The sequence below is a fragment of the Dunckerocampus dactyliophorus genome, chromosome 9, assembly GCF_027744805.1.
Source record: "Dunckerocampus dactyliophorus isolate RoL2022-P2 chromosome 9, RoL_Ddac_1.1, whole genome shotgun sequence".
Lineage (NCBI taxonomy): Eukaryota > Metazoa > Chordata > Actinopteri > Syngnathiformes > Syngnathidae > Dunckerocampus > Dunckerocampus dactyliophorus.
The window spans coordinates 5,342,263-5,369,806 of NC_072827.1; the positions used below are offsets into that span (position 1 = coordinate 5,342,263).

Sequence of the window (27,544 nt, forward strand, 5' to 3'; positions counted from 1 at the left end):
CCTGTGACACAGACTGGCAGTTTCATAAAAGTAAAGATATAAAACGACTCACATGTAAATGTAAGGAAGGCTTGTTTTTAACATTCTTAACTGTCACACAAGTGCACAAATATTAACGCATAACAACAATAAATGAGGCACTCACCATATTGTACTTAACCAGGACTGAGGTGTGTCATGCCGCTTTCCTTTTTGCAAAAAGATCCACTTCCTGTTCTATGGTTGTCATCACTTGTACACTTCTGTACAAAAAAAACACAGAGAAGGCAAGCAACACTCATAGACCTAACACTTCAGATGTTTTTTGAAAAAAATATTGCTAAATAAATCAACTGCGGTATATTGATGAGATCTAACGAAAGTGACCTATGATGGTTTTAAGAACAAGAACCACTTGACTGAACTTTGAAGACATCTATACCATACAAGCTTTAGCATGAGCAGCCATTGTAGCCTAGCTTCAGAGCAACTTTAGACAGTAGGCTGTGCTGTTTATGCTACGAGGAGGGTTCAACTATTTCTTTTTTCCCCCTCCTCCTTGTACTACTTCCACCACAAGGCGACAACTATTCCACTCCCCTCCAACAACACTACACCACTGTCGACCAAGGTCAGCCACACTAACCGACCGGGGAACCTGTCAACACGGAAACAAACCACCGTGAGGAACCTCGGTTTTATATGTTTTCTTTTTTTGCCATCTTACCGCACCAACAAGGCGGCTGGACACCTGCCTGAGTTTACGGTGGAGAGACGAGGGAAGGTCGCCTCGGCAGCAGCAGCGGTGCTAGTGGATGAACCAGTAGTACTTTCGGATAAGTTTGTGAGCCAGGCGGCACCATGTTGGCCACCGCGGGGACTTACGCCAACAAGAAGAGGAAGAAACCCGTCCTCAAACAGTAAGTTGTCAAACTTGCATGGCAGACATTTTAAAGCTAGCGGTCATACAGATGTAGCCGCTTGGATATGGACTTGAAAACGGAGCTATTGTTAATGTAGTGCAGCTTTGAACTCATTTCAAATGCTATTTAAATTAACGCTCTCTTATGTGACATTTTTGTGGTTGTTAAATACTTTCGTCTTTTTGTCAACCAAGAGCGTTTTAAGGTGGATTGTCAACTTTCGTCGTCTACACTGTACACAAAGTTGGCTCTACATGCTGTAAAGTACAACAAAACATTCTTCATGGAGGATCCTAGTGTGTTTTTATGAGCTATATGGTGAGTTTTGTGTTAGTGAAAGTGAAGTTTGGAGATGGCGGTAGGTCCGGTCCACCTTAAGAATGGTCTGGCAGCGGCAAGCATTAATCACAATCAAGTTGGAGAGTCTGCTGCTGCTCTCACGCGATGCACCGAGTAGGGCGGGGCCGCCTCGCTCTGTTATTGTAATCTGATAGCGCCCCTCCCCTCCCCCTTTCACTGAGCGCTCGTCCAACTTTTTTTTCTTTTTTTCAATCATTTCACCATCCACTCTGCTTTGAAATGCACTACTGTGTATTACTGCAGTCTAACCTAAGCTTGAGGTCTTGAGGTTAAGTCAATCGTTGGTAGATTTCTAGTGGATAGTTTTTAAATCCACCAAAGGCGCAATCTCATGACACCCCTGAAAAAGGTAACAGTGGTGCCTTGGTTGATGTCATCAAACCGTTCCAAAAGGCCGACTCAAACCAAAATGGACTCTAACCAAAGCACATTTTCCCATAGAAAATAATGTTCACAAAACCATAAATTAACAACGTAACAAAAAATAAACAATTTGCAAAAATGTAAAAAATATATCAAACTAAATCAACGTTCTAGAACCAATAAACCGTTTAATACAGTAAGTTAACGTTTAATATATAGAACGGGGGGGGAGAAACAACCGCTGGCGGCAGTGACGTTGCAGACGAGCGCCGGCGAAGTTGTGACGTGTGCTATGTCAACATACATACATTATAACGATCTAATTGATCTTATTTATTATGTGATGTGTGAAACTAAGACAGGAACAACATCAAATTAAAAGCACTAAATGAATACAGAGTCACCATCCACCAGTACAAGCCTGGAGTTTGTTTTTCAGACCAGTGCACTGTGCAAATGTGCACAGTCACACACAATGAGGTCATCAAATCTTACCTTTATTCATTCCCACATAGTATCATTTGGGGGTGGGGAGGCAAATATGAGGTGAAAGAAACAGGGTAAAAATAGAGTATAGTAGTCTATTTGTAGATGGTGCGTCAAACAAAGGGGGACAAGACGCCGCTCACAACAAGCAACTTCAACATGCAAAAACTGTGATTTTTGTAATAAAACAATGGCTTATATTTCAAAAATTGCTTTACATTTACAGAAAGTTACAAATAATAATTATTTTTTTTCCTCATAATTGTGCATGAAAGTTTCCCGCGGCCTGGTGGTCGACGGCCCCTGCCTTGCATGCTCGGGGATATGATTTGCTCTTGTACACATTTGAAAATACTGTTTCAAATGTTTCACTTTTATACAATTGGCTTCTTTATTTTATAATATAAGATTCATGTCTACATCAACAAACGTAACCGTAGAATCGCATCAAATTGTATCGAATCATATCGTTCGTACACTGTATCGAATCAATCTGTTTTTAAAATATGTGGTTTTTGAATTGTATCGTATGGAATCGTCTCCCACAAAGAGACTTACACCCCTAACATCAAACCTGATCAGCCACCTGAAACACCAGCATCGCTATGACGCCCGAGGCCCGAGGTGTGTTCCTATCACAGCAGCGTTTGAAAAAAGTTTGCCAGAGACGACCCCAGGGCTAAAACCATCTGTGATTTCATCCGGGAAATGTTGGCGTTGGGTGACCAGTCCGTAACCATCGTTGAAGATACTAGCTGTTGTCAGCCCTTGGAGCCACGGTTTGTACTTCTGCCGCTATTTTTGTCATGTTTTGTTAATGGTTGTGATGTCATGATATTTGGTTATGACAAATCTACAGGCACAGTTTGTCTAATCTAAACGGAAACGTTTTCAGGTCAAAACGGCAACGTATTTTATGTTTTCAGCCTCTCATCCACATGGCGTTCTGGCTGCCATGAAACAGTATTTTTGAAAACGGCTTCCAGAGTGGGAAAATCTGAAAACAGCGGCTCGTCGTTTCTGTATAGACGAACAATTTGCTACTTTTTAAAAATGACCCGTCGCCGTTACAAGATTAGAAGTGAGCTTTAACGACAATCCGACGTAATATCGGATTATTTTGAGTGTCATGACTCACCACAGTCTACATTCTCCTGGTATTGTCTTGTTTTATACTCCCAAAATGACAGACATGTAATTCCACTTTGTCGTGAGTTGAGATGAGTCCTGGAAAGCGGAGGACGACAGACTTATGCGCATGCTTTCTTTCCTCTTCTGTAGATTGGTGGGTCATGTGGTTCCATCCGTGTGTCATCGGTTATCTGCATCAGTATCTGCATCTCATCAGTCTTGAGAAGCAGGAAGTTAAAAAAGTGAATCATGCATCCCAAGCTTTTTATTATTAAAATTTTTTTTCACCCCGCAATCCCCCCCGCCTGTTTCCGCACTACCCCTTGTGTCTTCTTTTCTCTTATTCTCTATCCCCTCCTGCTCCAGTCCGGCCGCTCCAAATTTGCATGACAATAAACATCTTCTAAAGTCAAATAAAACCTATGGAACAGGTGAAGAGTTTCTTACACTTTTCCCTGGCAGAGAAAATCTGTTTAGCATGTATGGACATCTAGGTCAACAATACTATCTGACTAAAAAGTAAATAAATGCATAAAATACAGCTGTTTTGTAAACAGCACAGTTCCACTACATTCAATATTCATATTCAATATTCATCCATTTATATCCGATTCTTCTTTACTGCTCGAGAAAGGCGTGTCTCTACGCTGCTCTGACCAGTGGCGGCTACAGTGGGCTGGAGCCAACCCTCAACCCCTTACCAACCACAATAGAGTAGGTGTGATCGGGGAAGAGGCTGCCAAAATGAGGATTTCGACAGAATGCAGATTTAACTTACTATAGTGGCCTACTGGGATCCAATATGGTCTTCGAAGTTCCTGAAATGAGCAGGATAGGACCCCTTTAGAAGGTATAAACGAGAGGATGGATTTACTTTGCAAGTCGATTTCGGTGTGTGCCCCTAATTTTTCTGCTTGCGCTCCTAAAATGTTAAAAGGATAGTTGGGATTTTTTGATATGAAGTTGTATGGCATCCCAATCAGCAGTGTCGTCCATCAACAGTGACTTACCCCCCACTTCATCCCGCTAGCCGACTTCTGGTCAGATTTTGGTGATGAGGAACATAGTTGCAGTTAGTTGGTAGGGCCATTTAAGTAAAGAGTTTGGCTTCTCAAAACAATATGCATTCAAAAGAGTAATACATGTGCATCACAAAAATGTCTCCCCCAAAAATCAGACCTCACAATCACTCAACGTTACTTTCTCTCCTGTCATATCACTGCGCGCTATTTGTATCATGAACAAAACAGTCACAAGTGCATGCGGATGATTGTAACTGTTTCCGAGTGATACGTTTTTACTCGCGTGAGAAGTTTAATCTTTTGACGTGGATGTCTTCATTAGCCACCGGGCCATTTCAGAATAAAATGTTGTTTCCTAAATACATTAAATGATTACTGTGTTGGTGGTAACATCCATCCGAGGGAGTCTTAGTGTTTTGCGCCGTGTGAGTCACAGACAAGCGTTTAATGTGATTTATGTAAAACATTTGTGTTTGGACAGCTGTATTAGGCCCAGAGAGCCTGACGGATGATGTTGTTTCCAACGAGCTAGCATGACCCACAGTACAGTCATATTGCTGGGCACATGTCCAGGCCTTTCCTCGGTGGTTTCCTCCTCTGCGTGCTCACCAGAATTCCTTGTAACCGAGCGCCGGATTTATATAAACATATTCTTGAGTACCACTCTGGGATGCGCAAAGAGTTGTTTGCAGGTGATTAAGACACAACACTTGAGCCTTTTTTTGGCCTAGTCCTCAAATTGTATGATTTTGGTGTGACAAAAAAACATTCTCTGTTCTAAATCAGCTACAAATGTCAAACAATTCTAAAAAGCGAGGACTGGGAAAGTTTTTAGATGAAACTGAATGGAACTCAAACATTTCTCGCTTAACATTTGTGTCTTGCTGATCGTACACTTTGGACTAGGAGTGCGGACATGAGGGAATTATGATAAATCTGATAACATGAGAAATAGCTCGAAAACGCCTCCATTGAGGCAAGATTTCTCGTACTGTGACTGTGCGGGTGAGCAAATCAAGCACTCCCTCTTTCTCCTACCTGTGATGTTAATGGCCTGTAGTAACTTCCCCTGAGCTCTATTTCACGTGCTAGTTCTACCAAATGCTCTGCGATGAGGGGGGAAACACAAAAACCTTATCAGCCACCTGAAACGCCAGTGCCGCGGCATTTGAAAAGTGCAAAAGGTTTGCCAGAGACCTCTGTGGCATCACATCGGCTGCTTGGAGCATGTGCCCGAATACAGTGCACCTTGCTGGGCAGCGCCAGGTGGCTCCTTTTGCTCTATACCCTGGTTCTCCTGATAGTCGTGATGCGGTAGTAGTAATGTCATGATATTTGATTAGGACAAATCAACAGGTCAAATCCAAATTTGTTCCAGATGTGCACAAACTACAGTTAAATCTTTTTTTTTTTAAAGTAGACATAAAAATGTAATTGTTCAGCGGTACCATATTGGTCTTGAGATGCAACTTATCGGTTTGAAAAAAACTATTTTGTGCATCTGTACTTTGGCTCAGTGATTCCCACACTTTTCACGGTGGCGTACGCCTTCAGACAAGTCATGTAGCCCCACTCCGGCACATTTACAAAACATAAACCACAAGAAGCACACAATGAAACACCTTTGATATCTTATTATGTTCAAGTAAGTCTTTACAGAAGAGCTTGTCCTCCTTAAATGTCCCTTCATGAATGTCCGCACATACACCAGGACATGTGCCAGGCTGGTCTAAATGCGCTGTAGTCGTTGCTTTAAACATCCTCTGCCATGTCATGAGTGCACCAACAAACAGTGTTTGATGAAGGCTTTGTCTTTACAGTAATTCCAAGTTCATCACGGTTAATCGGTTCCAGAGCCGACCGTGATAAGTGAAGTTCTGGCAAGTAGGATTCCTTCTTTATAAATAGTAGGCTTGGGCGATATGGACCTCATTTCTGTTCATCTAAGTCCCATTACTGGAGAAACTCCTTCAACTCACTTGTGATGTTTTCACCTATGTGTTCCTCCTGGAGACAGGATGACTTCAAAGTCCAGTCCCTGGTTATGTAGTGGACCGTGAGGCTAATATACTGTATGGTTGTGTTGCTCGGCTACTCCACATCTGTAGTACACCTGCTCTGTCAAACCCAAACCACTTACATATTACAGCGGTACCTCCACGTTTACCAACAATTTCTTCGTCTATTGTCTCCGCTTCTCCTCCGCCTTCAGCCATGCTCATTTTCTCTTGTTGTTTGCTGTGCTTTCTCCACCATCGCTGGACCATGCTAGTGCTAGACATGAAGCGCCAATGCGTCAAGGCAGGGCAGTCGCAGGGAAAACATGTCATGAACTCTTCGTCTGAAAATATCATTTCTACCGGTATACGTCATTTTCTTATCATTGGAAGGATTTATACTGGTATGTAAAAAAATATCGCCCAACCCTAATAAATACAATATTTTTGTCGTTAGAAACGTGTTAACTACTTGTATATTCGAAATACGGCTATAGTCACTTTTACACTCCTTTTACCGCAAATAGTAGACATAATAATAGGAAGTATGACATCTTAGACATAAATAAGACTCACACGTTGGCGTTCACAGCGTACTTAGAAGAAAACGTATTTAAAAGGTTGTAAACAGAGTTTCCTATGGCATAACTATGAACATATTAGATGGGATCCTACTTTGCGGAAACTCGCCTATCCCGGTCAGTCCTGGAAGCAATTAACCACCATAAACGAGGAATTACTGTATTGTATAGAAAACACATATACTTAAAACACTACCCTGTGGAACTCCAGTCAAAATTGTATCTGAGTGCTACTTTGGATTGATGTTGGGGCGTTGCCATGCAATATCATGAACGCAAACGCTCGCATAGGGTAATGTGTATGTTTGCAGCCATGTTACTTAAAATGACTTGGAGTCATTTTTAGCTGGTACCGTCAGAAGAATTATAGCAAGCGTCTGTCTGCAGTGGTTTAGGCTGTCCATGCTGTATGTTTGCACCGTTGGTCTGCCAAATTGCATATGGCCAGACAGCTCCCGGCGTGTGTGTGCAGAGCCCAAAATAAAAAGGTGGCCTGTGTCTGTGAAGATGCGGGACGGCGCTGTCTCTGAGGTTTTTTTTTTTCCCCCCTGGACGACCAGCAGCTGGGCTTGGACGCACAAAGGCACCATTGAGCCGGCGCCGTAAACGGGCCGCGGTCGCCACACGGGAGCATTCCTCCGCAGATCTGGTCATCCAGATTGTCTTTTTACAAGCTCAGTGCATTTTTCTCTGCCTCGTCCTCTGTGACCTGCATTTTATGACATCACTTCAACATGCTCGCTTACTGCGGGGAGTTCCCCCCACACTCAGAATCCGTTAGCAGGAGTTGTGTATTTGCACACAGGGATATATGGGACTTTGTATTTCAGCTATAAATCACTTAGAATGTGGTGGAGGACACAAGCCATTGTTTTTGAACCCCTCTGGCTGCAGCCCATGAGATGAATAAGAATGGATGAAAGCAACACGATTTACTGTTGTGTACTGTGGACTTTCGCAGTCAGGTTTCAATGACCCATCCTATTCACTATCCGTATCGTAGCAAGTTTGATTTACAGATAAACATCTAAGGCAGGGGTCACCAACGTTTTTTCTTGCAAGAGCTACTTTTAGAAAATGAAAATGGCCACGAGCTACTCATTTTTGTCGAAATGATTTTCATACCTTATTTCAACCCAAACAAGAGTCAAGAGTTTTATTGTCATTTGCACAGTAAAACAAGTAGTTCTGCTATGCAGTGAAATTCTTGTTCTGTTCAGTCTCCCAAGAAAGAAAGAAAGAAAAACACAAGAAAATGAATAAGAACAGAAGGCCGCCCCTCCTGCCTCGCCTCCGCCCCGGACGCTTCGCCTGCCGGGCATTCAGCTCACCAGGCCCGCAAGCTGCTGCGTCCTCCCGACGCAGAAGAAAGCCAGTCCGTGAGGCTGAACGAAAGCTCATGGTGGATCGCCCCAGTGTTCAAAAGTTGTCTCTTATGTTGCAATGCAACGCAGCACGTTGAATGTCCAATATGAACAACAAAATAGCAAAAAAAAAAAAAAAAAAAACGGGAGCGTGAAACAGAGACGTCTGCCACGGAGCGCGCCATCTTGCTGTCAACAACAAACAAATCAAATATGCTTGTTTTACCAAAACATTCACAAAATGCTGGTATCCACAACTCACATTTTATGTTTCAGAATACATTTCTTTCTAGTGTTCTCACATTATTAACTGAAAACCTGAATGAAAAGCAGGCCTGCGGGCGCCTCATATGGTCGTGGGGGCCCGCGGGCACTGTATTGGTGACCCCTGATCTAAGGTCTGACTTTGTTTGTCTTTGTGTTCGAACATTTTCCAGCGAAGGGCACCTCGTGAAAAATGAAAGAATGCAACTTCCCCCAATTAGGCCTGCACGATAATCAATAAACCAATTAACTGCATAATAATTAAAAAGGAACTCAATCATTTTGCCGACCGCGATAAGTTGACATGTGCATGCGTGTTTTTTGTCACTAGCGAGTGTACACACAGAATGCTGCCAGTAAGGGTTGTGAGGAGTAACAAGCAAGCAAACGCTTGCTCAGGGCGATTCTCCTGTAAGGGCATTCAGCGAATGAGAGTATTCACAGGCGTACTAGCGACTGTGCAGCAGTGAAAATATACTGCAAACATATTGAATAAACGGAGGAAACAGCGTGGTATACTTTATTGGTGCCTGTTATGACCCTGCCTCTTAAAAGCATTGGAATTGAAAATCATTAGGAACCGGAATCAAAATGAGGAACTGGAATCGGAACCATAATCGGTCAATTTCAAACGGTGCCCAACTCTAGGTGATAAGCACTGTCATCTGCGAAAAACTTATAGCAGAGCTGCTGCTCCTCAGAAGAGGTCGCTCGGGCATCTGGTTAGGTTGAAACCATGAAAAGTTTTATGACCCTGCCTCTTAAAAGCATCGGATTCCAGAATCAGTAGCAACAGAAATCGAAACGAGGAACCGGAATCGGAACCATAATTGTTCAATTTCAAACGATGCTCAACTGTAGGTGAGAAGCGCTGTCGTCCGAGAGAAATCTGGAGTAGAACCGCAGCTCCTCAGATGAGGTGGCTCGGGTATCCGGTTCGGACGCCCTCCTGGGGAGGTGTTCAGGGCACGTCTGACCAGTAGGAGGCCTCGGGGAAGACCCAGGACGTGTTTGAGAGACTGTGTCTCTCAACTAACATTTCATCCACAAACAACTCTGTTTAGCTCCCTCATTTAAACCATGCAAACATTTATGGCCCTTAAAAGCATCTTAAAAGCATCGCAATTGAGAATCGTTAGGAATCGGAACCGGAATCGTTCAAATTCAAACAATGCCCAACCTTAATGTCAAGCTAGCAGGCCGTGTGTTTAAAAATAAACATTTTTATGACCGTATCAGTTACTTGGACTTTCGCCATTTGCTGGTAGGCGCGGAATGTACAGTATCTCCAACAAAAAGCGGGGGCATCTATTTTTATTCCCATTTCACCAAAATATTATGGGTCCTTTCTTGGCACATGGGCCATCTGTGCGCACATTTTCATGGAGATCAGTGCTGTGGTTATTCTTTTAATAACTAACTAACTAACTAACTAACTGACAGAGCCCCAAACAGCAACTCTGGCCTCGTGTCACCATGTAAACAGGTCAGGTAAAAGTACCCTCAGTCACATTAACCTACATTTGTGTGCTTCGGTGCTCTTGCAGCGTCGCCAGCTCCCACAGAGTGACTCAGCGGCTCAGTTGTTTTTATTTTTTTGGCTGCTGACCAAAAGCGATTGCATGTTGAAGGACGGATGGTTTATAAAAGCCTGCTCTGGATTACAAAGAGACATGTAAATGAAACATTCCCTGATGTTTCTATGACTTGCAGGCAAATGTTGCAGACCATAAATTACATGTGCACACATGCTAATGTACACACTTGAAAAAAGTGTGTACATTAGAAGTGCCATCTTTAAAAAAAAAAAGTGGGAGTGAGCCAGGTGTCGGGTATGTGTCGCAGAGAAAAGGCCGCTGTGTTACTCTTCAGTTGGTGTTGATGTTGACTCATTGCCGTACCTTTTGTATGTGTGCCATACCATATACACCAGGGGTGTCCAAACTCTTCCCAGCGAGGGCCACAGTGAAAAAATGAAAGGATGCAACTTTGCCACTTTGATGTTTTTGAAAGCAAAACATAATGTAGGTATGCTAAAAAGGTATATACTGTGTATTTAAAGGAAAAAAACTACATTTCAACTTTGTCATATACAGCCATGGAAAACATGATTAGACCGCCCATTGTAATGCCTGGTACAACTAAAGGTACATTTGGTTGGATAAATATGATGATAACAAATATAGCTCATAAGAGTTGAATTTAAGAGCTGATATCTAGCAACTTCCATGGTTTTCTTACATGAATAGCTATAGAATTGTACTGCCAAAAATGTCACTCTTATGAGCTATTTTTGTTGTCATTGTTATATTTGTTCGAACAAAAGGTACCTTTAGATGTATCAGGCATTCAAATGAACAAGAAACTGAAGAAGCAAGGGTAGTCTAATCATTTTTTGCATTACTGCAGGTGCAAAAGACTATTATTAATATCAACTTCACTCTTTGCTCTTTTTTTGGCAGTTTTTTTTATTTTCCAAATATTTCAACTTTCTTTTTAACTCATTCATTACCAAAGATGTATCTATGCGTTTTTTATAAACCCGAATGCCCGATCCCAAAGACGTATTTATATATGCGCCAGAGGCAAAAAGAGGCGATGACGCAACTTCTTCTTTTCCTTTCGGCTTTTCCCTTCAGGGGTCGCCACAGCGAACCAATTGCCTCCATCTAACCTTGTCTTCTGCATCCTCTTCTCTCACACCAACTACCTTCATGTCCTCTTTCACTACATCCATAAACTTCCTCTTTGGTCTTCCTCTAGGCCTCCTGCCTGGCAGTTCCAAACTCAGCATCCTTCTACCAACAGTATATATTCCCTATCTCTCCTCTGGACATGTCCAAACCATCTCAGTCTGGCCTCTCTGACTATCTCCAAAACCTCTAACATGTGCTGTCCCTCTGATGTACTCTCATTCCTGATCCTATCCTTCCTGGTCACTCCCAGAGAGAACCTCAGCATCTTCATCTCTGCTACCTCCAGCTCTGTCTCCTGTCTTTTCCTCATTGACACTGTCTCTAGACCAAACAACATCGCTGGTCTCACCACAGTTGTGTACACCTTTCCTTTCATTTTAGCTGAAACTCTTCTATCACACATCATACCTGACACTTTTCTCCACCCGTACCATCCTGCCTGTACACGCTTCTTCCCCTCTTTTCCACACTCTCCATTACTATGGACTGTTGACCCTAAGTACTTAAAATCCTTCACATTCTTGATGTCTTCTCCCTGTAACCTCACTCTTCCACTTGGGTCCCTCTCATTCACACACATGTACTCTGTCTTACTGCGGCTAACCTTCATTCCTCTCCTTTCCAGGGCAAACCTCCACCTTTCTAGCTTCTCCTCCACCTGTTCCCTGCTCTCACTGCAGATCACAATGTCATCTGCAAACATCGTAGTCCATGGAGATTCCTGTCTAACCTCGCCTGTCAGTCTGTCCATCACCATAGCGAACAAGAATGGGCTCAGAGCTGATCCCTGATGCAGTCCCACCTCCACCTTGAACTCCTATCCTCTGCACCTCTCTAACATACTTCCCTGCCACTCCAAACTTCCTCATACATTAGCACAGTTCCTCTCTGGGCACCCTGTCATAAGCTTTCTCCAGATCTACAAAAACACAATGCAGCTCCGTCTGGCCTTCTCTGTACTTCTCTATCAACATCCTCAAAGCAAATACTGCATCTGTAGTACTCTTTTTTTTGGCATGAAACCATACTGCTGCTCACGAATGCTCACTTCTTTCCCATAACTTCATTGTATGGCTCATCAGCTTTAGTCCTCTGTAGTTGCCACAGCTCTGCACATCTCCCTTGTTGTTAAAAATGGGCACCAGCATACTTCTCCTCCATTCCTCAGGCATCTTTTCATGATCTAAGATCCTGTTACTGCCTGTCTACTGCCACCTCTCCTAGACACTTCCAAACCTCTACAGGTATATCATCAGGACCGACGGCCTTTCCACTCTTCATCCTTTTCAATGCCCTCCTCACTTCATCCTGACTAATCTTTGCTACTTCCTGGTCCACAAAAGTCACCTCTTCTAGTCTTTGTTCTCTCTAATTTTCCACGTTCATCAGCTCTTCAAAGTACTCTTTCCATGTTCTCATCACACTATTGGCACTTGTCAATAGACTTCCATCCCTATCCTTAATCACCTTAACCTGCTGCACGTCCTTCCCATCTCTGTCTCTCTGTCTTTCCAACCTGTATAGATCAGTCTCTCCCTCCTTATTAACCAACCTAGCATACAAGTTATCATAAGCCCCTTGTTTGGCCTTTGCTACCTTTGCTATGCAACTGCATAGTCAAAGATTCATCCATCCATCCATTTTCTATACCGCTTCTCCTCATTAGGGTCGTGGGAGCTGGAGCCTATCCCAGCTGACTTCGGGCGAGAGGCGGGGTACACCCTGGACTGGTCGCCGGCCAATCGCAGGGCACATATAGATGTCACTATTAAAATGGTTTAAAGCCATAAAAACGGCCACAAGGTGGCAGATGTGCATTTGATAAGAGCTCGGCAGGGATCATGTGGACAGAAAATCACACATGACAGGAAGGAGGAAGTGCAAGAACGTGGAGTAGTGTAGCATGCACAAGGTTACGCATTGTAGGGAAATTTTAATGCATGCACATGGGCACACATGTGTGCACACATGCACACACAGTTTAGTTCCAGATGTGAAAATTCTAAATAGATTTCATTTTCATTGTGCTAAATTTGAAAATACATTGTTATTTTGATGTAAAACAACTTTTTTGTGTTGTTTATGCCAGGTGGCTTCACCCACTCTAGATTCTGGTTCTACCAACCTCCAGGGCGCTCGTAGAGCGTCTCTGACCACAGTGCACCATGCTGGGTCGCGCCAGGTGGCTCCACCCGCTCTGTTTACTGGTTCTAACGACCTCAGGGGCGGCACACCGGGGCGCTCGGAGAGTGTATTCGACCACAGTGCATCTTGCTAGGCCACGCCAGGTGGCTCCACCCGCTCTAGATTCTGGTTGTACCAACCTTCAGGGTGCTCGTAGAGTGTCCGACCACAGTGCACCTCGCTGGGCCACAGCAGGTGGTTCCACCCGCTCTCTACCCTGGCTCCCCAGACCTCCAGGGCAGCACATCGGCTGCTCGGGGAGTGTGTCCGACCACAGTGCACCTAGCATGGCCAGTTTTCATTTTCCATAACAAACTGATTCAACAAGACGTCTGGTCGTTTAAAGAGAGGCATGAAGACAGCAATGACAGCACGACTTTTCTGGTGGGCTACTGTTTATGTTAAATCTCTGTGTGCAACATCTTTCTGTGTACTAAATATCGCATGTCAGGACGTGGCTTGTAGCTATGGACCAATCTGTTTTTCTCTTTAAATTTAGTGGGTGAGGCTTAAATACCGGTGCTTTCTATAGTCTGGAAATAACGGTCCATGTCGTACAGTCGATCACGATGAGTTCAATAATGGCCTCAAGGAGTTCTCACATTTGAGAAATGACAGCCTGAATGTAGGTCAGTAAATCAGCTCCTGTATATATTATCAGCGCATGTTATACATTTTATGTAGTTGCTGAGTATATCTTGACCTGCATTGGATTTGTTTCCTTTGTTGTGATTCTTAAGGAAGCGGCCCCCCTTTCTTTGGATTTGTCCTCACGTGGTGCTCAGTGGAAGACAGCTTGGACACCTCTGCCTCAGTCGGAGCCAAGCAAACGCCCTGAAACCTGCTGACGGGCGCTTCCGAATGAATGCCGCCTTTTGTTTCCTTCTCGCCATTTCCTGCACGAGACACGTTCTCTGCTATAGAATGTAAAGCCTGAGTCTTTGGCTTCAGTGTCAGGTCATTCCAGACTACAGCTAAAAATTCATATCCTATAGTGTAATGCTTTTTAGAAGAGCTGGCGTGTGTTTACTCTGCTGCTATCGAATGTTACAGAATAACAACCTCACAGACAGCTCTCAGTTCAGCTCCACAAAGCAGACTACAAACAAGCTTCTGTCAGCACACCACTTTTAACATCATCAATCAGTTAACGTTGGCTTTCGCCCCACAATTCCTGTTCTTGTCGGCCCCAAACACACCGTGCCATCGCTGTCATTCTCCACACGTGCTTCCAAAGTGTGTGTGTCTGATTTCACAGTCACGTGGGAGCATTTGGCACTCGGATGCGTCCTCACAGGCGACAGATCCAGTGCAGCTTTTAATAGGTCAGACATGGCTGCTGTTTTTACCCCGAATGCTTTGGTGGGCGGTGGAATGGGGTGTGGCCGCGGTGAGGAAAGAAGGATGGATGGCACTGTTATAATAGTCATTGGGGGTGCACCCGTTACAATTTTTCTGTCCGATCACTACAGTATGAACTAAGAATTCTCTCGTTGTAATTACAATATGACTTTATTCACATAATATTTGACTTTATTTTCATGACATTAGAATTCTTCAGAAAAGTAAGATTTTATTCTTTGTTTTGCTTGTTTCTCATCATTGGCTGCTGGAGTATGCTGGAGCCTATCCCAGCTGTCTTTGGGTTTTCTTGAATATTTCAACTTTATGTTATTAAGATTATGTTATTTTTCCTCATAATATTACAAATATAAAATGGCATTTTACTTTTTCTTGTTAGAATACAGCTTTTTTCTTTTAATATTTTAACTTGAATCCTGTGAAATTACCGCTGATTTTTCCATTTTTCCATTTTTGCTGTTGTTGTTTTTTCATTTTCCAAATATTCTTCCAAATGCTCTCTAAAAACTCTTTGTAAATTCTCTTCTCATAATATTGTGGACTTTATTCCCATAATATTTTGACTTTATCCACGTAACATGATTCCACCACCAAATTTTCCAAAAATTACTATTTTTTGTTTGTTTATCCTAATATGACAACTTGAAAAATAATAAAATAATAACACCTTTCTCTAATATTTCAGCTTTATGCCTTATATTATTTTTCCTCATAATCTTACTTTATTCTCATAAAATTACGACTTTTTCTCATTAGATTACGACTTTTTCTCTTAATGTTTTGACTTTGTTCCTGTAAAATTACTGCTGATTTTGCCATTTTTTATGTTTTGTTTTTCATTTTCCCAATATTTTAACATTCTCATTAAGTAGACCTGTCACGGTAATTGATAAATCTATTAATGAAATGATAAAAAAAAAAAATGAAGTTAATAATTGTGCCTCCTCGATAAATTGACATGTGCATATATGCCTGCTTGTTTTCATCGTCTCTCTGTTCCACACAGGCTGGATGACAAGACGGCTCACTCTGCATGTGTCTGTGCACATTGGTTCTATCGTGGGATGAACAGACAGAGTGAACCCTCCTGTCAGCCTGTGTCCCAGTATGTGGAGGCGGGGCTACTAGCGATTGGGTACACAGACAGGGTGCTAGCAGTTAGCAATTAGCAAGCAAACGCGAATATGAATGAAGGACCAAAAGCCATGGTTTCTAAGCCGAATGCCACAGCCCCAGCGTGGAGGTGCAGCAGAGCCTTCGTCCCGACGGCTAACACTTACTGAGGCGTTTGATCGGCAAAGTAAATCTAAAAGGAAACAGCGCAAAATGGTGCTTGCACATATACAGTGTCGCTTGCTACATTGCAAAATAAATGCAGCCTTTCAATACGGTTGCAAAGCCAACATTTGGGCAAATGACAGTATGAATTGCAGAAACGTAAATAATAAGCTACTGTATATACTGTGTGTATCTATATGGCATACTGTATATATCCATTCAAACAATATGGTCCTTAAAATTGTTTTCAAGTTAAAAAAAACAAAAAGTAATTTTTAAGGTGTGGCGGCTTTTAAGGTGTAGTGGTGCACCGTTATGATCAAGTACATGTAGCGGAAACCCTGATGTAGATGGAAGAATCACACATGACAGGAAGGAGGAAGTGGTAGAGCGTGGAGGAGTGTAGCGTGCAAAAGGTTACATTCTGTGGGGAAATTTTAACGCATGTACACGCACGCACATAGTAGAAAATTGTAAATAGTTCATAGTGTTATATTTGGAAAGAAATTGTTATTTTGATGTAAAACAACCCTTTTGTTGTGTTGGTATAGCTGTTTAGATGTTTGAGCTGTCACAAAAGCAAAAAATATTTGTGTCAAAGTGAAAGGGACTGATATTTTCCTGAAACTTACCCATGTTCTACTGCTGATTACTAAAGAACGGAAAAAGATCGAAACAGACATATATTTCTGATGAAAGACGTTTTATATAGCCATAGAACACAATATTCTGTGTGCCTTGAAAGATCAGTCCAAAAGGTCTAAAATGGCCGCTACTGAAGGGGTTGCCTTTTGACAAATGGCTGGGATTGAATGAGTTAAGTAAGCTATAGCGTAGTAAAGTGTTGACCAAGTGCAGTATGGATCAACCAGAGCAGCACGGTGTTGGGTTGTTGTGTTATTTGTTGCTAGGCTTGCAGGTTGCTACCAGTCTTTCACCAATCTGCTCATCTTCCAAACATTTTGTATTGTATTGTACTTTGTTTATCCCACAGCAGGGAAATTCACTTGTTACAGCAGCAAGCAAGATACGCAAGTAAAGAATACATAGTGACACATGGTTCAGGTGGTGCAGGTGTTGTAGAGCCTGACAGCGGTCGGTATGAAGGATCTGCGGAACCTGCGGCTATCAGCTTAGCCAACATCCTTCTCTCCCCCACTTCCAGAGGACTGTCCAGGACAGAGCTCGCTCTCCTGATCAGCCTATTGATCCTGCTCCTGTCCCTGTCCGTGCTGCCCCCTGTCCAGCAGCCCACAGCATAGAAGATGGCTGAGGCCACCACAGATTCATAGAAGGTCCGTAAGAGAGTCCTGCACACACCAAAGGACCTCAGTCTCCTCAGCAGGTGGAGGCGACTCTGGCCCTTCTTGTAGAGGGCGTGGGTGTTGACGGACCAGTCCAGTTTGTTGTTAAGGTGAACACCCAGGAATTTGTAGCTGTCCACCAACTCTATGTCCGCTCCCTGGATGTTTTACACATGATATGCTTGTTTTATTCCAAGCCGAGTGGTCCTCATGTTTCAATAAATATGATCTCGTTGGGGCAATATCAGTTACAGTATATCAGCCACAGTCTCCAGCATTCCTGTACCAACACCAATGACGTCGTGTTGATGCTCCAGTAAATCATCTCATATTGTGCAGCAAACACAACACCAACTCAGTTTCCTTGCTCCTTTGTTGATCGGCAGGAAAAAGGTCCTAGACGGCAATGAGGTTGTCAAATCCAACCCGTCAAAGCGCCACCGAGACCGGCTGAACGGCGAGCTGGACCGGCTAACGGATCTGCTGCCCTTCCCAGATGACGTCCGATCCTGTTTGGACAAACTGTCCGTCTTACGTCTCAGCGTGGGGTATCTCAGAGTCAAGAGCTACTTCAAAGGTGAGTCCAACCGTCTCGGAATCCACTAAAACAGGGGTGGCCGGGGGCCATTTATGGTCCACGACACAATTGTAAAAAATATAATTGAAGAAAAAAAAATTAATTCTGCAGTAATTTTGCAAGAATAAAGTCCAAATATTACGACTAAAAAGTTGCATTCTAACGACAAAAAACTATTAGGTTGCAGGACGTGTGAAATTGTACAAGACTAAAGTCAAAATAATATGGGTATAAAGTCATAATTAACAGAAGAAAATTTAAGGAAAGCTGAAATAGTTGGAAAATTAAAAAAGAAAACAGGAAATAAACAGCTGTAATTTCACAAGAATAAAGTAAAAAATATTAAAAGAAAAATGCCGAATTCTAACGAGAAGAACTGTCACAATTAAAAAAAAAAATAAATAAATAAAATACTGTATTAGGAGGAAAAATAACACCACTTCAGTGGCATAAAGTTGATATATTAAAAAAGACTATTTAAAAAGTCGTAGTAGTATTATGAGAAGCAAAACAACTAACGAAGTTGTCGTTTTGGGAAAATTAGGTTGCAGTAAATGTTGTAATGTTACAAGAATAAAGTTGTGATCGCCAGAAGAATGTTTCCATGAAGAAAGTTGAAATAGTTGGGGGGAAAAAAACTCAAGAAAAATAAAAAAAACTGCCATGATGCATATGCGTCAATTACACTAAAAAAGTAACGTAATTAATGAAATAAATGAGTTACCGCGGTTTACGCGCTATTTTTGACAGCCCTAATTCTAACGCGAAGGAAAGTCACAGTTTTCTGAGAATAACGTCATAATATTAGTAGGAATATCATTTTGGTGGAAGTAAGTCCATCCATCCATTTTCTATGTTGCTTATCCTCATTAGGGCTGCGGGGGTATGTTGACAAACAACCATCCCACAAACAACCATTCACACTCACATTCATACCTATGGAGTCACCAATTAACCTAACATGCATGTTTTTGGAATGTGGGAGGAAACCGGAGTGTGGAAGTTGAAATATAAAAAAATACATTATTTTTCTAAAGTGTAATATTATGAGGAACAAAAGAACTAATAACGTGGTCATTTTTAGGAAATTAGCTTGCAGAAAATGTCATAATTACCAGAAGAAAATTTAAATGAAGAAATTTGAAATAGTTCGAAAAAAAACCCAGCAGAAAAAAAAGCAGCTGTAATTTTACAAGAATAAAATAAAAAATATCAAGAGAAAAATGTTGTATTATAACAAAAAGAAAAGTCAAAGTTTTACAAGAAAAACGGCGTAATATTAGGAGGAAAAATAGCGTCATTTTCGGAGAATAAAGTTGAAATTTTCCTGTCAAAGTCCCGCCCATCAGATATGATTCCTTTGCAGCATAGACCACGTGTGCTTGATCCATTGAGATGTTTTGCGTCCATTCATAGTCCATTCTTTGGCACCGTGAAAAACTGGTTTTCCGTGCAAGGCATGTTCTCCCTGCTTCTAGAAACCCCCCCCCGCCGCATATGCATGAACCACAAGCAGCCAGTATCAGCATGTCAGCCGGTCCCGACTGATAAATATTTGTAATACGTTCCCAGAGCTGTCTGTCTCGTAACACAAACGACACTTGAGGAAGAGCACGAGGAATGAAATACGCTTGTTTGTCCTTTTTGTTAATATGCATGAATGGTATCACACACACACACACACACACCGTCAGTTCCCAGCAAATGCCATCTCCATTTACATAGCTCTCTTTGCCCAGAACTAGTTTTCCGGACAAAAAGCAGCAGTCATGTTGGAGCTAAAGTAAATGGCAACCCTAATCAAGTTTGATGGTGACTGCAGCAGCAGTTTTCTTGCTGACTGAAACCGTGGGAAATGCAAACTACCAAACAGTTTTATTACAAACCCTCAGACACCTGTAATGATTTTCATTCATTTGGAATGAATTTTCCCCGTAAGAAAACGTTTGTTGGCCTGAATGTGGGTTAAGAATGTGAAGAATTGGAGTAACGCGGCTCCATTGGACGATGGAGAAGTGTTCTAAACGCAAATGCTGCAACAGCACTCTGGTCCACCATTGTTGTTTTGCTTTGTTGTACTTTGTTGTATAGTGGTGCCTCGGTTAGCGTCATTAATCTGTTCCAGAAGCACCAACATTTTTGCCAAAATTTTGCCTTGTCTTGCATTCACCCGCTTGTTTAGCACCCAAAGTACCATCCGGTTTGTTTCGGCCGCCATTTTGAAACAGGAGTGTGCCCCCGTTTTTTCAGAATCGAGCACCGATCAATAGTCCTCTACTGTTTTTAGGAATCGACTGCAAAAACATCAAAGATCCTCTATGAAACATGAGTGCATTGCCAATTTAGGGATCTACCGCAAAACACTAGTCAAAGGTAGTCTATGTAAAAGGAGTGCTTTGCTGTTATTAGGAATCAGCTGCAAACACGCTAGTCAAAGATCCTCTGTGTAACAGGAGTGCTGTGCTGTTTTAGGGAATATGTTGCAGAAACAGTAGTCACCAATGGAGGGGGTGCGGGTTCCTATATTATAGCAATCTAATATATCTTATTTATTATGTATTGTGTAAAACTAAGACAGGAACAACATCAAACTAAAAGCACTAAATGAATACGAAGCCACCATCCACCAGTACCAGCACATTAGCACTCAATAAGGTCATCAAATCATACCTTTATGCATTCACACGTAGTATCAGCACTTGGGACCAAACATGAGGCCAAAGAAAAAGGGGGGGAAATACAGTATAGTAGTCCCTCTGTGCAGCATGAGAGGAAGTTAGATGGTGCGTTCAAGGACCATCCAACAAACTGGGACAGGTTGCCACTTGCATTAAACAAGGGTTTACATTTAGACATAAACATAAACATTTCAGTGTAGAAATTTCACAAAGACCAAGAACAGGCATGTAAAATGGGAAGGTGAGTTGTTCAACTACACAGTAGCATAAAGAGCATACCTGGGAGGCTGAATGGGCTAAGAAAACATCATAAACCAGCTAGCAAGTTGTAGTAGCAGTATGTAGCAGTATGCAAGTTCACCAAGCTCCCGATCTATTTTTGTCCACACAGTATGGGACAAAGCTAGAATAATCGATGCTCCAACTGGCGAGCCGCCAGTTGGAGCAGTTGGCATCTCATGATGTTGCATCTGCGCAGGGCGAGCGCACGTACGGTGATTATACTGTATGTCATTGAAGACACAGTGTCTAGCCAAACGCTTTGTTGTGTGTCTGAATGAGATCACCGAGGCTGCCTCTGCAAGCTTCTCCAGGTCCAAACACCAGCACGGGACGGGTGCTCGTGTGGGGACATGTCTGCAACCCTCAGACCAAAAAAAAGAAAGAAAGACAAGAACAAAGACGGTGTGAGAGATATTTAAAGAGGCGATAGTGTGCAACAAGCTATTTATGGCTTGTTGACTTTGTAACGTGACTTTACGAGGCTGAGCTGGATCTTTTTGAAAGCTCGCCGCTGCTGACATATTTGTGCAAAAGAGAGAAAAAAAACAAAAAAAAAACAAGTCTCATTGAAAACATCCAGCGCCTGTTAGCAATCAGAGGCCATGTGGTAACACGGCCTAGTACGCTAGTGTGTGGGATATGCGAAGCATGTCCACACAACCCCAAACACAAAGGAGGCCAAAGGGTTGTTGCGTCCTGGCGGCCCCCAGCAGGTCGTGTGCACTGTCTTGTTTGGGCTCGCGGGTGGGGATGGACCTCTCGGCCAAGATGCAAGGACTTCATCTGTGCGCGGGGGGGCAGGGTTGTTCTTGATTCATGATGGCCCGCGTAAGGGTGGCGTGAGAATGCCAGTAACCACTCGGAGACACTTTTCATCCTGCCTTCATTGTTTCCAAAACCCCATTCCGCCGCCCAAGCGCTGCATCTCATACGGCTTACGGGAACGCTGCTCTCTCACCACGGTGCTCCATCGCTTCATTGGAGGCCTCCAGAAGCTTTAATTTTCCTTCCCATTCTTATCTTACTTTCCTTACACTGTCAATGAATGTTGTTCTGCCAAAGCAAAACCGCAACGGTGGAACTACCAAGTCTCACACTCCTTTCTGACTACCTGTCACACAAGTGTAAAAATAAGTTAACCACGTGAGACGCTCCGCCTCAGGCTGATTCGTGTCGCAGAAGTACAGAGTGTGCATTCTTTTAAACCCATATTGGCCACACAAGTGTAAAAAGAGGCTAAGCGCTGTTAATAGTCAAAGGTACAAAACAATAAAAAGCTCAGTCTTAGCTCAGTTTATTTGGCAGATGAGGTGATCTGAGTTATGGACATACGTATAGATTTGTTTTACGCTTATTTGCCACACAAGTGAAAAAATAAGCTAAGGACTGTTTAACTCATTCAATCCCAGACAATTTTCAAAAGACAACCCCCTTCAGTAGCGGCCATTTTAGGACTGATCTTTCAAGGCACACCGAATATTGTGTTATATGGCTATATAAACATGGAACCTACCAAAAGAAACATTAGACTCCCGTCTTTCATCAGAAAAAAAGTTTGTTTCTACCCTTTTCCGTTCTTTAGTACAGTAATCAGCAGTAGAACATACAGTAGGTACGTTTCGGGAAAATATCAGTTTCCAACTAAAACAGGGAGAAAAACAGCTTTTTGTGAAAAGATACATTTCAGCTTTTTGACAAAAACAACTATACCACATAAACAACATCAAAATAACAATGTATTTACAAATATAACACCATGAACTATTTACAATTTTCACAACTGTGTGTGTGCGCAACTGTGTTAAAATGTCCCTACAGCGGGTAACCTTCTGTGTGCTCCGCCACGCTCTTCCACTTCCTCCTTGCAGTCGAGTGTGTTTTTACATGCAAATGATCCATGCCGAGCGCTCATCAAATGCACTTCTGCCACCTCGTGGCCCGTTTTTATGGTTTAAAACGGCTCTAAAATTGACATCCATTAGCTTGCACCTGTGTCGTCACCTCTTTTTGCAAATCTCAGTCTTATGTTTATTTGGCAGATGCGGTCATTTGCATCACAGAAGTTTCCAGTGTGGAATTTCTTTTCTTGCTTATTTGCCACACAAATGTAAAAATAAGCTAATCACTGCTAACAGTCAAAGGTCAAAACAATAAAACACTCAGTCTTGGGTTTAATGGGGTGATTTGTGTTGCATTTGTGCCTCGGGTATCTCATTTTTTCAACGGTTAACAGTCAGGCAAGTGTGAAAAGAAGTTAACTGCTAAAAAAAAAAACAGCTACCTAAAAATGACAAAAGTGTCTTGCGTAACGTTGAGAACTGCTCAAAGTAGCGCTTGCAGAGGCTGACGGGTCACCACAAAAGCCAACGAAGATGCAAAAAAACAACATAAATGTTGAAGGCTTTGGTGCCATCTGAACTAAAGTCTGGCATGAGGTCATTTTGGTGGGACTTTAAAGGCGGAAAATACTGGTGGTCTTCCGAATCATTCGACTTTAGGATGGTTTGACTTTGGAGGTTGCTGTGGTTGGTGTTTAGAATGGTATCTGTGGCAGCCATTTACAGCTACAGCACGAGTGTTGTTTTTATTTGGGGAGGGGGGCTGATAAGAATCGTCCCAGTGACGCATATTGACCATTGGACGTGTTTTTTTTTTTCTCTTCCTGTCTGCGCGTAAGCCGAGGTGAAACCTGATGGCTTTTCATGCGCATACAAAGAGCACAGACAGCAAATGGGTGTTGATCCAAAGGCCAGATGTCACCGCACGCTACCTCCACCGCCAGATTATGTCTTGAAAGGCACGCAATCAGCATTTAATTTGATTTATAAAGCACAGTACGTCCTTCTGGGTCCTGCTCTATATGTTAGGAGGTGGTTTAAACATCACAGTTGGCTATTGTTCACGTTATCCGATACCGGCGCCAAAAAACAATGCCTTTTATTTGTAAGGAATTCATTGACATCCAAACTTGCATAATTCAATAATATCTAAGTCATAAATTCATCTATATGAAATAAAATCCACCACAGATTGTCATAATTATCACAGCAGAACCAGCAGCAATGCACAACACAGGGAATGTGCAAAAGAAAAAAGAAGTTTGCGGCTTCATGATGTCACAGTTCTTCAAAGCTAGAAAAGATGAGTACGCACCTCCGCCAAGTGTCATTGTTCACCCCATACTGGGATTTACACCATAAATATTGGTCATACCACCATAAACATACCATGGCAGGGTTTGAATAACTTAAAGAATGATAATATGCTAACGTTAGAATGCTAACACCTAGCATAATAGCGCTAAGTGTTTGTATAAGTGCCTACCTCTGAAAATGCAAAAAATGTTAGTATAATTATGTTATCATGCTAACTAACTAACTAATGTTAATGTTAGCATGCTGACACCTACAGTAGCATGATAGTGATGTGTCTTCTTAAGTTCATATTCATGAAAATTGCTAAAAATGCTAGTATGCAATGCTAATATGCTAACGTTAGCATGCTAACGCCAAGCATTATAATGTCTTCTATGAAAATGGCTAAAAATGCTACTGTGCTAATGTTAGCACGCTAGCAATGCTAACATGCTAATGTTAACATGATAACATCTAGCATATATCCCGAACGAAGAGCTCTGACCATTTTTTTTGTGGAGTTACATGCACAAATACCGAAAATGGTCCTATATCGCAATGTTAGAGTCCTTTAAAAAAAATAAAAAATCCTGGATCCAGACGGTGATCACCCCCAAAATTTAATCTTCCATATACCGTTTCCAACAATTCCTGAAAATTTCATCCAAATCCATTCAGAAGTTTTCAATATATTTTGAACACAAACAAACAGATAAATGCCAGCAAATGTGGAGGACAGGAAGTGACACTGGGGTTTCAGAGATGAGTTGCAGTTTGGAGTGGATTACTGCCCCAACAGTAGCCCGTGTTGTTATTGAGGTTAATATGATTGTGATTATTATGTAGTTATTATTGTACAAAGCTGCAATAAAAGCCTGCTGTTCCGCCCGTGTGTCTCACCCAACAATACAGTAACATTACTGACACCTAGTGACCACTGTAGAGTACTACATATCATCACAGCATCTTTGAATGTGTCTTTTGAATGCCTTATATTTGTATTTTATTTCGTTTAGCCATTTTTATGCTTGGAAACGCTTCATTTAGGCCAAAAATATGTACAATTTGCTTAAATGTGCATATTTTTGGCCTAATAATAATACGTATTCAACCGCGAAACAGGATGAGTGAAGGCGTAATGTTGTTTGTCCACTTTGGGGGATATTTTTTTTTCCCTTTTTATATTTAACTGCAGCCAGAATTTGCATTTTGTGTTTATGTTAGTGGAACTCGTCGCTATGTTTTGCTTGCATGTGGTCTGCGGTGGTGAAACAACACTGCAACTGTGGTGATTTTTTTTTTGCAGCAGCAAAGAGGTTTTTCGCTCATGTATTTTAAGGAAGCAGCTTGCTAGCGAGATAAGGCAAAGAAGTTGGGCCAAAGCGCCGATTAGAACGCAGGAGTCAGTGAGTAGGACTCTCCATAAATAAGTCCAGTCCAATTCCTTCCTTTCCTTGAGACGTCTGCATGAGTTGTCTGATCACCACAAAAATATGTCCTCTGTTCAAGTCCTGCAAGTAAACGCTGTGATTTATCAAAAGGCCAAAATGAGGAACAAACCTTTTTGGGCCAAGCGCCCCAACTGGTGCATGCTGCTATTTGCTGTCCTTTCCTTTCACACATGCGTGAGAACACCTATCTCTGTACAGGATCAAGTGGAACTAAATGTTTTCAAATCAAGATAATATCCCCCTTTGCATTGCCGGCATGCTTTATACTCTCTCTCTCTCTCTTTCTCGCTCTCTCTTGCTCGCTCTCAATCTGGCAGATCTCCAAGTTGTGACTGCATTTCCTCCCCCCTCGAGTTCCCTTCTGGGCAGAGATGCGCCCCAGCGACGTATAACATGCTAATCCTCTCAAGGGCACTGCACACGTACTTAAAAGGCTCATTTTAAGCACAGCTTAAAACTCCAAATGCATTCATGACAGTTGTGTTTTGTAGCCTAAAAACGCAAACATCTGGGTTTGAACACAACACTTAAGGTCTGTCTAAACCTGGGGTGTCCAAAAGTTTTTCTGGCGAGGGCCACATAGTGAAAAATGAAAGGATACAAATTTGCCACTTTGATATTCTGTAATGCATGCCAGAATGGTATATATACAGTATATTTCATGAAAAAGTGCATCTCAGCGTTATCATATAGCTGAAAAAGCCCATTACCAACTCATTCAATACCAAAGACCTATTTATAGGTTTTTTTTCAACCCGAATGCTCGTCCCCAAAGACGTTTAAAGTTTTAAGCCATAAAAAGTGCATTTGATAAGACCTCAGTGTAAAAACACACTCGACGGCAAGGAGGAAGTGCGAATGCAAGGATGAGTGTAGCATGCAGAAGGTGACGCGTTGTTGGGAAACTACATGCACACTGGGGCAAGGGAAGTAACAGATTCTTAGATGCGTTGCAATGCAGACTTTGACGATTAATCAATTCATAAATGTCAATAATCGATGCTGACGGAACAAAACGATGGAAAGTGGAAGTGCCGCCCAGACAGTTTATGGTGGTGCACCTACGTATGTGTAATGGGCGCCACACACGGAGGCAACATGCAAACTCCACACAGAGACGCCCAATGCAGATTCGAAGCCAGATCTTCCTGATGTCCTGACTGTTTGGCTGTGCAGCCCTCATGCTGAACGTAAATAACCATGTTTTTAAAATATCAATATAGCCCAACTTGACTATTGCTTGTGGGTTTTTTTAAATGACGATAAGCAGCATAGAAGATGGATGGATGGACTTTTACTGAGACAAAATGTGTGAAATGCATTCATCGTCATCGCAGTCGAAGAAGCATCATGTGTTCATGCTGCCGGTGTCGCTTGATATCGGTATCGGTAATACAGCACGAGAAAGGTTGGATGGTAGTAAGAAAGCCAATATTGAGCACGGCTACCACTACTACTACTACTACTACTACTACTAATGCTAATACGAATACTAATACTACCACTACTAATACTAATACTACTACTACTACTTCCACTACCACTAATACTACTACTAATAATACTAATACTAATACTACTAGGAGGACAAAATATGCAAAAATTGCATTTTAAACAATTAAAACAATAAAACCATTAAAATAAATGATTAATTATTTGGGACTATTACAAGAATGAAAACTTTATGGCGCTGTTTACGATCAGTCATCCAAACATTACCTGAAATGACTGAAGTATCAAAAGTATCGCTATTTGGATTTGAGAATCGATTTTAGAGAATGAAGAGCTGGTATTGGAAGTATCGTTATGTCAGTATCAGTTTGTTGTAGATTCTAGTGGTTTCTTCTGAGCTGAGTTGAATTTAGAAATGTTCCTGCAAAGTGTGTAAAGTTGTGCACGACAACTTTGGTGTGCTTCCTCAGGTCCAGAAAAAGCAGGAAATGATCTATTAAAGTCCTTTCCACCCTTCCAAAAGAATGTGTGTGAAAGATGCTGGCAAAGATCTACGAGGCGTCAAGCCCATCTCGCAGGAATTCCTGTTGGCCGTGCACGGAGCAGCACCAGAGACTGTCAAGCGGTAAATAATGGAAAGAGATGGAAGGGAGCGAGCTCAACGCCAGGGAAGCAA

At 42.1% G+C, this 27,544-nt stretch overlaps 1 protein-coding gene across 9 annotated transcripts in view; it reads left to right on the top strand.

Annotated features, from left to right (window-relative positions):
- The first annotated feature begins 349 nt into the window (after positions 1–349).
- Positions 350–27,544, top strand: part of LOC129187238 (aryl hydrocarbon receptor-like) — a 52,379-nt gene continuing 25,184 nt past the window's right edge. For 8 of the 9 annotated variants that reach the window (XM_054786194.1, XM_054786198.1, XM_054786199.1 and 5 more), the window contains exons 1-2: positions 350–899; positions 17,681–17,871. In XM_054786194.1, coding sequence (XP_054642169.1) covers positions 841–899; positions 17,681–17,871 — 250 coding nt within the window. In that variant the 5' untranslated portion in view covers positions 350–840. The remainder of the gene's footprint in view (positions 900–17,680; positions 17,872–27,544) is intronic. The other variant, XM_054786195.1, reaches the window with a different exon arrangement.